At 41.5% G+C, this 11,544-nt stretch overlaps 1 protein-coding gene across 1 annotated transcript; it reads left to right on the plus strand.

Moving 5' to 3' along the window:
* Positions 1-5,428: 5,428 nt before the first annotated feature.
* On the plus strand, positions 5,429-6,799 carry LOC115768551 (fork head domain transcription factor slp1). The gene has a single exon (XM_030713161.1). It carries the CDS (start codon positions 5,449-5,451, stop codon positions 6,484-6,486), a length of 1,038 nt encoding a protein of 345 aa, XP_030569021.1. The 5' UTR covers positions 5,429-5,448; the 3' UTR covers positions 6,487-6,799.
* Positions 6,800-11,544: the final 4,745 nt, after the last annotated feature.

Consider the following 11,544-nt stretch of genomic DNA (forward strand, 5'->3'; position numbering starts at 1 on the left):
GTTTACTACTGTTATTGTTGTAATTGTAGTTGTACTTGTTGTTGTTGTTGTTGTTGTTGTAGTTGTACTTGTTGTTCCTTTTTTTGCCCAAATATTTTGTACGTGTGCAACAACAATAGACCAGGGTGTACGAAAAAAACAACAAGTAAAAGTAGCTAAATGCGGCACGCCGAAGTCTGAATACCCTACTCTAACATAAGACTGGCAAATTACTTACAATAATCTTCAGATTAAAGTTCAGACTAATTGTAGCTATAGAAGTTGAACTATATGTTCTTCCATCATATCTATCTATTACGATTTGGAATGGGTTTTCGAATAATGAATACTTGAGTTCGGCATACAAAAACTCATATTCCAACTGCTTCCCCCTAAAGAATTTTATAATAAAGTATCTAGATATTGGCAATATTTTGCTTATATGGAAGAGCATGATAAAACTCTCAAGTGCACAATTTGTTTAAGATACCATGGAGAAACCAAATATATCATGAGACATATAGATAGATAGGTAGATATATAGACACATAGATAGACAGATAGATAGATAGATAGATAGATAGATAGATAGATAGATAGATAGATAGATAGATAGATAGATAGATAGATAGATAGATAGATGGATAATAGATAGATAGACATATAGAAAGATATATAGATAGATAGATTGATAATAGATAGATAGATAGTTAGGTAGATATATAGATAGATAGATAGATAGATAGATAGATATATTGATAGATAGATAGATAGATAGATAGATAGATAGATAGATAGATATATAGATAGATAGATGGATAATAGATATATAGATAGATAGATAGATAGATAGATGGATAGATAGATAGATAGATAGATAGATAGATAGATAGATAGATAGATAGATAGATAGATAGATAGACAGATAGACAGATAGATAGATATATAGATAGATGGATAATAGATAGATAGATAGTTAGGTAGATATATAGAGAGATAGATTGATAGATAGATAGATAGATAGATAGATAGATAGATAGACAGATAGATAGATTGATAGACAGATAGATAGATAGTATCTATTAGATACATTAGGTATACATACACCTTAAGACTTCAAAGATCTTTGTTTTAATGCGTAACACATCTCAGAGCACATAATTATACTACCCCTACAGTTGTAGGGTATGTTAAAGAGCTGTAGTGGAAAAGAAGGAAAAAAAAAAGAAGTAGGCAGCGCACTTTGACGCAGTAGTCCAATTGCCGTTGATAATGATGCACTCAGTCGGCAAAGTTGAAAGGTTGCCGGTGAAAGAAACCAAAACCAAAAGAAAAGATGCCCGCACCCCGCGCCCCGCCCCACCCCGGTCGAGGATAAATGTAGATTTGAACGCCTCAAATTTTCATTTCTCTTTTGTGGCCCAAGCGGCCGCTCTTTTCTTTTTATATAGTTATATTTGTATTTTTTACTTGGCGTGGGCAGAGTTCAACTAATTGAGTTGGAAATTTTTTGCAAATGCCATGACCAGCGGTCGCCGGTTCAAAGGCAGCGCCGACTGTGGCCGACTGCAACTGCAACTGCAACTGCGGCTAAGCATGTTGCAAGCATGACTTTTCGACTTTTACCTAGGCTCCGTTCATGTGCGTGTGTGTGTGCGTGTGCGTACAGCCTGATCCTGGCGCATTTTGACAGCCGCGACAAAACTAATTGATTTCAAAACGGCTCAAAGTCGACAGATCCTCAAAATGCTCGCCCACACAGACGCAGACGCACATTCAGCTGCTGCCAAATAACCAAAAATGCTCGTAACTGCATTTAAAACAAATGTTTTTATCTTAATTTTAGTTCCTATTTATTCTTTCTCAACTTTCAATAGTTCTTTCAATTATAAAGTGGAACTTGGGGCTTGAAAATCACAAGGTTTCGTGCTTTAAACTGATTTTTATAGGAATTACCATTTGTAATATCAAAATCTATTTTTTTTATAGAATTATATAGAAATACACACACACACACACACACCTCATATACAGACTCAGCTGCTTGTACCCTTTACCCCAGACTCTACATAGGAAAATCCCTCTTAATTAACTTGGGTATTTATGGTTCGATCTTTAGAAAATTTTGAGTGCTTTAATAAGGTCTAAAAAAGTGTGTGTATACCAAGGCGCAAGGCTCTAACTATAAAATTATTTTTATTCTGCGATTGTTTTTGGAAATGCTTAGTGATATCTATAAAATAAAATTCTCATAATCTGTATGTGCTTAAAAATATACTACACGCCAAGTTTGGCATATCTAGCACTTTGATTCCTCGAGTTATGCCCTAATAACCACGTCTTCAAAGCGTTATTTGGCGATATTTCAAAAATTGTAGAAGATATCGAAAAGAAATATCAAATTCATTCTGTTTTTGTTAATGGAGCTTATGTATTCCATATTTCAAGTCTCTAGCTTACATAGTTCCCAAGATCGAGCGACTTTATGAGCTCGGAGATGCTTCCTTCTGCCTGATATACATAGTTTTTCCCTTTTTGGTAATAGAGCATATGTATTTCAAATATCTGTAATCTCTACCTTACATAGATCTCGAGATCGACAGACTTTATCAGCTCGGATATATATACCTTTTCTCTTTATGGTAATAGAGCATATGTATTCCAAATAACAAGTCTCTAAATTGTATAGATCTCGAGATCGAGCAACTTTATGATCTTAGCGATTCTTCTTTCTGCCTGATATACATAGTATTTCTCTTTATGGTAATAGAGCATATGTATCCAAATATCTCTAATCTCTACCTTACACAGAGCTCGAGATTGACGGACTTTATCAGCTCGGATATATATACCTTTTCTCTTTATGGTAATAGAGCATATGTATTCCAAATTTCAAGTCTCTTACATATATAGTTCTCGAGATATTGCGACTTTGTCAGCTTAGATATGCTGCCTTCTGACTGTTATATAAATCTTTGCCCTATAAAAAAGTAAGACAAGGTGTTGAAATCAACTTCGTTTTCAATAATGTGCAGTTTTGTGCAGCATTTAAGCTACCTGTTGCGAGATGCGTGAAGCAGTTCGGAGGGTTTTTTTTTTGGCTGGCTGCGAGTCGGATGTGTTACAGTTGATGATCGGTGATCAGGGCTACTTGCTTGCTCCACGCTGTCAGGGCCAGGATGTGGCCGCCTGTTGGTTGACATTATGGTTTCATTGCCAGACCACACTTAGGCGAGCTTCACGCTTGTCCGGCCACGCCTGGCGCATTAAAAGAAAAGAGATGAAATTCCGAGTAGTTGCCAGCCGGGCACAATGTGCATGTAATTTTGAATTAACGCCACAAGATTCGCACGGGCGGGGGGAAACAAACTAACTGGGACTCCAGCCGGATTCGTTACGCCGCCGGAGTGCATTGAGTCTCATAATTGATCGTAATGTGCAAAGGGCCTGTCAACAGCGTCCAGTTCCTGGGCCCGGACGCGGCAGGACACTCGCTTCGGTGTTGTCGATAAAAAGGACACATTCGCCTGCGGCATTTGTCGCGCTCAACTCGCACTTCTTCTTTGCGCCTTTGTCCAGCTCTGGTACCTTGCCGATTTCATGGACGAACAATGCCCATGATCGATCTCCGGTGTGTGGGCCACATTTGCCTGGCATGCATCGAGTTCGAGATTCTCGAGTAGAATCTGGGTGCATGTGCCCCGCCAAATCTTTGCTTTATTGATAAATCTAGCTAGATTTGAATGAATCCCGCTCTTAACTTCTAGCTATATGTATATCTAGTACTTTATGGCCTGGCTTTATGACCTGGCTTTATAGCACAAGTTTATGGTGCTCGCTTAACAGGTAGCTCGCATACCCTACAGTATCCTTTTTTTCTCGACTTCGCGACTAAACAAAAATCGAAACTTTCTTTAGATTGTTCAAATGAAGAACTTTTGTTTATTTGTTAATAGTTTTGGGTTAAAGTTAAAGTTTTCAATATTTTGACAAAAATGTATTTTGTACTTAACAATTTTCCATACTTCTAATAATTATGTGTCATTCTTTAATTTGACAATATTCTTAATGTTTCATATGTGTTGAACTCTTGCAAGATTTTCTCACATAACTCTTATGCAGACATTTATGGGAATACAATAAAAACTCTCTTAGCTTCAATAAAAAAAAGGCTGAAATTTATGCTCAGTATAAACACAAAATACACAAACATTCAATTACTTTTAAGGACAGTCTTAATATTTCAACTACCTTGGCTTAAGCAATTATTTTTAATGCTCTTGATCTCTCTCAACTCTCTCTCTCCCTCTCTCTTGGCCGCTTAGCTATAGCTTGGCTCAAGCCTTTTGCAAATCTGAGCAAAGTCAGTAACTAAAACCAACAGAGCTTACTTTTAAGTCTGTATATACATGTGGAAAATGTTTGCTTGGATCCATTGCCAAGTGTGCATATCGAATGGCCAAAAATCGAGCAGGGCAAATTCTGAAGAAGCGCGATTTAATAAATCTGCGAAAGTAGAACAAATCCTTGTGGCACATGCTTAACCCTTTACTTGCCAGGGGATTACCTGCCACTTGAGCTCCATTGAGCTGTTGCAAATCAGCGAAAATCGGCCAAAAATTTTAAGCCCAAGTGGATTGTCAAGTAATCCCACAGGCAGAGAGTGAGTAAGACAGAGAGAGAGAGAGAGCGAAACTGAACTAATTTCGCGACTGGATTAAGCGCAAATTCCGTGAATTTCTTGTTTGATTAAAGCGCAACTTTTTGCTGTTGTTGTTGCTGTCATTTTTTATAGCAATTAACTGTGCAATATGCCAAATCAAAACAAGACGCAGCAGCTAGAAAGAGAGACAGAGCGAGCGAGCCAGAAAGAGTCTGTGTGTGTGTGTGTGTGTGTGTATATATTATCAACAGCCATACGCCTACAAGCAGAGCGGCGCAGCAACCCCTGTTTGGATTGGATGTAATGGATATTTTGACGCCGAGCCAAGCAAAGGGCTGCAAATAAACATCCACAAGTTCCAAAACAAACGGCAGCCAGCACCAAAAACAAACAGCCCAAAGTGTGTGTGTGTGTGTGCGAGAGTGTGCGTGCGTGTGTGTGTGTGTGTGTGTGGATGGCAAGTGGAACAAAATGGTCAGCCAAACCGGTTTGAGCGAGAGGCGGAGTCAATGCTGTGCTGTCTACCTAACCTCTGCGCGCTCTCTGAGCGCGTGCGTGCGTGTGTGTGTGTGTGTGTGTGTGCGTGAGACGTATTCACTGAAGCGTGTGTGTGAGACGCGCTCACTGCAGCGTGTGCATGTGTGCGTGAGACGCGCTCACTGCAGCGCTGCGTATAAATAGCGCGCTGCGCTATGTTGGAGAGTCAGTATTGAGCGACGTCTCGCAACGTGCACAACGCAACAAACAGTTAGAAACGTGTGTTTCGTTAACATAGCAGTAAAATTGTTGATAAATCTTTTGCAAATATGGTGAAAAGTGTCTGCGAAATGGAATTCAAGAGCAATTTCTCCATTGATGCCATTTTGGCAAAAAAACCAACCAATGCAGCCGTGATCAAGCACGAGCCAATGCCACATCAAACACATACCTATCATCATCCGCATCCGTATGCCAACTCTGACGGTGAACTGTCCGCCTCTGAAGACTTTGATAGCCCCTCACGGACCAGCACGCCGATGAGCAGCGCCGCCGAATCACTGTCCTCGCAGCACAACGACAAACTGGATGTGGAGGAATTCGATGATGAGGACATCGAGCTGGACGGTGAGGAGGACAGCGATGGCAGCAGCGAGCATACGGGCAATCCCAGCAAGAAACAGAAGCTCAGCGCCGGCAGCAATGATAACAAGAAGCCGCCGTACAGCTACAATGCGCTCATCATGATGGCCATACAGGACAGCGCCGAGCAGAGACTCACATTGAATGGCATCTATCAGTATCTGATCAATCGGTTTCCGTACTTCAAGGCGAACAAGCGCGGCTGGCAGAACTCCATACGCCACAATCTGAGCCTGAACAAATGCTTTACCAAAATACCGCGCAGCTATGATGATCCCGGCAAGGGCAACTACTGGATTCTGGACCCCTCCGCCGAGGAGGTCTTCATTGGCGAGACCACCGGCAAGCTGCGCCGCAAGAATCCCGGCGCCAGTCGCACCCGTCTTGCCGCCTACCGTCAGGCCATCTTCTCGCCCATGCTCGCCGGCGGCTATGGTGCTCCGGCGGGCTATGGCTATCCGGGCATGCCTTTTGCGGGCGCCGCTGCCGCTGCCGCCGCCGCTGCACTGTATCAGCGTATGAATCCGGCTGCCTATCAGGCGGCCGCTGCCGCTGCTGCTGCTGCTGCTGCCTATGGACAGCCACAGCTGCAGTATCCATCAGCTGCTGGACCGCCGCCGCCGCCGCCGCCGTCTGCCGCCGCCCATCCACAGCTGCAGGGTTATCCGATGAACGCCGAGCTGTTCCAGCGCATGCAGTTCTTTGGCAAGTTTCCGGCCAGCTAAGGCGATCGGCGCATTTGCCACGCCCAGCGTTTTGGTTTAATGGGACAAGGCTTTGGTTAAGCCGCCGCCGTCGTCGTCGTTGTTAACAGCAAGAAGCCGCACACACACACACACAATCCCCTTTGACGTCTGAATGTTGCATTTAGCAGGAGCCAACAAATTTGTTTGTGTCCAGCGCCGGCCTGGACAGCCGGTTAGCTTTCTGGCTAGCATTTGAGTAGCAGCGCCCCAGGCTAAAAAAAAAAAACAAATACAATTCAAATACAGCTGCTCCGCCGCCCAGCACTCGGCACGGCGGCTTGTAGTTTGGCTACATTAGAATTAAATTAAAAAAAAAAACATATTTATTAAATCTTTAAAACAAATAAAAAACATTTTAAATGAACAAAAAACTTGAAATCTTTTAATTTTTATATAACTTACTTTAATTTCCAGCAAATTTTAAAACATTTTCAGCTGTTTTTGGCAGTTCTTAACTTGTTTCAAGCGATCTTAACTTATTTCAAGCTAAGTTTTAATACAATTTAGCTGTCTTTGATTTATGTTTGGCTGGATTTGCTTATTTCTAGCTACTTTCTAGCATATTTAACTACTTCTAGCTACTTTAAGCATTTCTCAGCTTTTTCCTAACTTATTTCAAGCTAAGTTTTAATACAATTTAGCTGTCTTTGATTTATGTTTGGCTACACTTGCTTATTTCTAGCTATTTTCTAGCATATTTATCAACTTCTAGCTACTTTAAGCATTTCTCAGCTTTTTCCAGACTTATTTCGAGCTGCTTTTGCTTCTTTTAAGCTTCTCTCTTGGAACTTTGGCCGCTTTTAGTCACTTGCCGCTAGTTTTAGCTTTAAAATGTGTTTTGTTTCATATCAAGCTGCCTTGGCTCAGCTATTAGCTGCCTTTTTAGCTGCTTTTAGCTGGCTGATGACTTAATTAGGCGGCAAACATGAGATTTGTTTGAAGCTGCGCGCCGAGAGAGAAAAGGGGCGATCAGTTAAGTTGTTGTTGTTGTCGTGTTGTTGTCTCAATTTCTTGGCTCTTTACATGCCCAGTGACAACTCCAGCTGTGCCCCGCACCGCAGGTAACCCAACTAGCCCGAACCCTGCACGGAGGACTCCTTGCCGGGGTCCAGTTCCAGCCAGGCCATTGTCTCAGCCAGCACACGTCTATTTGCCTACACACACATGTGTGTGTGCGTGCGTGTGTGTGTGTGTGTGTGTAAATACAACAATTTTTCTTAACTTTTGTTATACAATTTTTCAACTAATATGCCCTGGGTAAAAGTGAAAGATGAGAACCCTAGCAAAAAGGGCACCGACAATGCCAAGCGGGGCCACTTTTTTCTCTCCCTCGCTCTCTCTCTCGCTCTCTCCCTCTCTCTCTCTCGCTCTCTAGCGCTGGCGAAGGCGTTGTTGAAATTTCTCAAACTGTTTTGTTCTGTGCCCAAAATGTTGATGTCTTCATTTTCAAATATTCCAAAATTTACAGAGCTAGATATTGTGCGGCAGACGCGCTTTGATCACTTGTGATCACAGCTGTGTCTGTGTGTGTGTGAGTGTGTGTGTGTTAAGTGCGCAACATGTGAGAAAAACGGAGCATCAACATCGTCAGAACAAACATCATCATCATTATCATTGTCATTATCATTATCATTGTCATTATCATGCTCAACGCTGGCATCAACAAGTTCTTCTTCTAACAAGGCTCGCTCATATCATAAATACTGCGCTTTTCTCTCACTCTACCCAACTCTACCTCTCTCTCATTGTCGCTCTCTCTCTCTCGCTCATCGATTTGTTTGAGAAAATGATAATTAATATCATCGTTAGTCGATGTTGCGTGAGTGAGCGTCGGTTTCGGTAGCAATTATCATACTCGTATTTTCATCTCCTTTATTTTCATACATTTTCCCTTCTTCCATTTTCAATAATTGTAAATTATTGTTGGACTCTGTGTCTGTTTTGGGTTTTGTTTGTGGGTAAATCATGTTATTGAAACGATTAGCTGGCAGTTTTATTGGGTGCCAAGCAGCGCTGGCTGCCTGTCGAGAGAGGGGGTAGTTGTGGAGGGGGGGGGGGGGGGCACAGTTGTTATAAGCCTGAAGTCAGTTTAACATGAACGCGTGCATGTTTTGGTTCTTAACTTGGTTAATTGAAAATCGAGCTCAAAGTATTTCAAAACTTTACATTTTAAGAAAGTCAACAGTACTTAGTTAACTGAACTAATACGCGAGAAAGCGCTGGTTCAAACTCTGCAAGAGTTTTCATATATTATCACAATACATATTTAATCAATAGCCAAAGTTTGCGCCGGGCAATGCCGCGCTATTTCTGTTAGCTGAAACCTGCAAATAACATTTTATATATTTGTGTTATCATATCTTTTTGATATGAATTTAAAATTGTATTCCCCTTAAGCTTTTCAATATACATTTTATATTGAATTCGAATTATTTTATTTATAAATTTTCTAAATCCCATATTAATCGTTCGCAATATTCGTGCTTTAATCCAAGCGCGCCTTTTGTTCAGTTCAAACCGAATGTTTTCATGTGTATGCGAATATTTGGGGCTTAGGCAAGGCTCAAAAACACATGGAAGAGTTAAAGTCGGGCCCACACATAAGTCCCATATGCCATCCAATATTTGGCATATAGAAGCCAAGCTTAGCCCGGCCGACTTAAGATCTGGTGAGAAACGTTTGGGAACGTTTGGAAAACAGGGAACGAGGCATTGTTTGATTGGGCAGTTGCCCAGCTTAAGTAGCCGCTTGTTATTGAAATAGTTTTGGATGAGCGCATTATATACTTAACACATTTCGGCAATTTGTGGACGGGAGCACAGGATTTGCTGATTGAATCCACTTACCTAAGCCAAGGGTACTCGGTTTTAGACTACGGCTCAAACTCGAACTGGTCGTAAGTCGCTAAAGCATGCTTTTGTTTGCACTGCGATCGGCATTGTCGAATTATTGCCAGTAGCTGCTAGATGGGATTTCTTTTAACTGTATCACACGAGCTCCGGAGATCCCTCGGCGGCAGCACGCGTGGTCTTGTTGTGCTTAACCAGTTTCGAGTTTGAGAATTGGCTTAAGTGCTCGACATGCAATTTACAAAGATAACAAGCTGCGGCAGCCGAAAAACGGATCTGCCTTACTTATCTTATTACCCGGGTTAAGTGCACGGATTACGTGGTCGAAAGAGCAGCAAGGAGCAGCACCGGGCTCTCGGCTCGGTCGGCACAAGCTGATTACCTTTCGGCTTTGTCTCTTCTACCTCAACCGGAGGGCTGCGTGTGCCGTTTGTTACACTTCTTGTGCATTTAGTCTGCCCCAGAGCAGGACTAAGCCCAGTTTCATTAATGATTCAAGCCCATCCAACCAGCTCAAAGGTTTCTCTCTTCCTCTCCCTCTCGCGTATATAAATATTTTATATATATATTGTATATAGATCGGTTAGTTGTTCTTTGAGGCTTAACCCGACGCGTTGAGGTTTTAGATGCTTTTTGTCTCTAGCAGGGATTGAGTTCTCGAGGTGAGATGAATAGACAAACGCCGTAAGTCGATAGTAGATAAGTTCAGGCTAGACAACTTTCTGCAGGCTGAGAGTGGAAGATGCGTGGAAAGTAGAAAACAAGATAGTGGATAACAAGATATGTGATTAAATGGCTGGAATTCTAAATAGCTGCAATAAATAATCAAGATTTCGGATAATACTCAAGAAAATTCAAATAGAGTAAAACAAATTAATCAAATGAAAGAACTGAAGAGTTAGAAATGGATTTGAAGCGCAATTGTGTGTTAAGCATGCTGACGCTTTGTTGATGATGATTGAACCAGCGACTACTAGCTTGCTGGTTCGACGCAAGCGGACTTTTGTCGTTTAAGCGCTGCGTTCTTCTTGAAGAAAGATCAGTGCGACAAACTCTAGATATATATGTAGATATAGATAGATAGATATAAAGACATAGATGAATATATATGAGATTTACGATATGATTTCATGCTTGAAAATCGCGTGTCACGAATCTGATTGTTAACTCTTGCAGCTGGAGGAAGCATCTGCAATTTCTGACATCGGAGTTCATGTGGCAAAGTGACAGGCGCATTGCGACTGTGTCATCTTGTCAACCCGCCTGAACTCACTTCCGTTTCTCTCGGTTCTCAATCGAGCGGGTCCAGTCATCCAGTATTAGTATGAGTATGCGACTTCAAGTGCATTCATTATTCATACTCATTCATAATTTCTTTTAATTGTGCGCGTATTTTCTTGATCAAAAGCATTTCTTATACAGCCAACAATTGGCCGGCAGCAGTTAAATACTATTCATTCACATTCACATCGTGTAGTACATTTATTTATTATACTGAATTGGTTCCGTTGAGAGGTCGCGCAACAGTGTCAGAGTCCGAGTCCGAGGCCCAGTCTGATTCTCGGGAGTGCCCCCCGCGCTCGCCACGATGTGCGCGGCGCGTAAATTAACTTAATTGAAATTCGGGTCAACAGAGAGGCCAAGATAATGAAAGAAACTAATTAGAGAGCAACTCTCGTCACTCGCCTAGACTCTAGATAGCCGTCAACTGGCCACCTACCCACATGCAGGCGGTTTGTTGTGTGTCGCTACAAAATATTAATACCCTCTAACCAATCGTACTGGGCGAGAAGGGTATGCTGTTGCTGTACCTATGTATGATAGAGGCAGTAGAAAGCAACTTCAATCTCGTTAACTACACAAGCTAGAGAAATTTTATACATATATTCGCCTATACCAAGAGAAACTCTCTCGCTTCATTGCCAATAACTCGAGGATTATAGTAGATAGCTATATAATATCTGTTATATAGGTTCTTCGTAGCATATACAAAGGCTAAGAATATTTCACTTATTCGATATCTGCTGCTACTAAAACAAGAATAAAACTCAATCTCAGTATGTGCCATATTCAAACCCTGAAAACTTCAGAAAGATCGGACTATAAGAACCGAAGTTACTCAAGAATATATTTCTGATTGATAGTCTTGGGCTTTGGTATGCATAAACTTTAGCATGCCCTATTTAA

This window comes from Drosophila novamexicana, unplaced genomic scaffold (genome assembly GCF_003285875.2).
Source record: "Drosophila novamexicana strain 15010-1031.04,08,12 unplaced genomic scaffold, DnovRS2.1 tig00001834-arrow-arrow-pilon, whole genome shotgun sequence".
NCBI classification, from domain to species: Eukaryota; Metazoa; Arthropoda; class Insecta; order Diptera; family Drosophilidae; genus Drosophila; species Drosophila novamexicana.

Bases quoted from the DNA above. Each gene is read 5' to 3' on its own strand.
- LOC115768551 (XM_030713161.1), top strand. From the start codon at position 5,449: ATGGTGAAAAGTGTCTGCGAAATGGAATTCAAGAGCAATTTCTCCATT.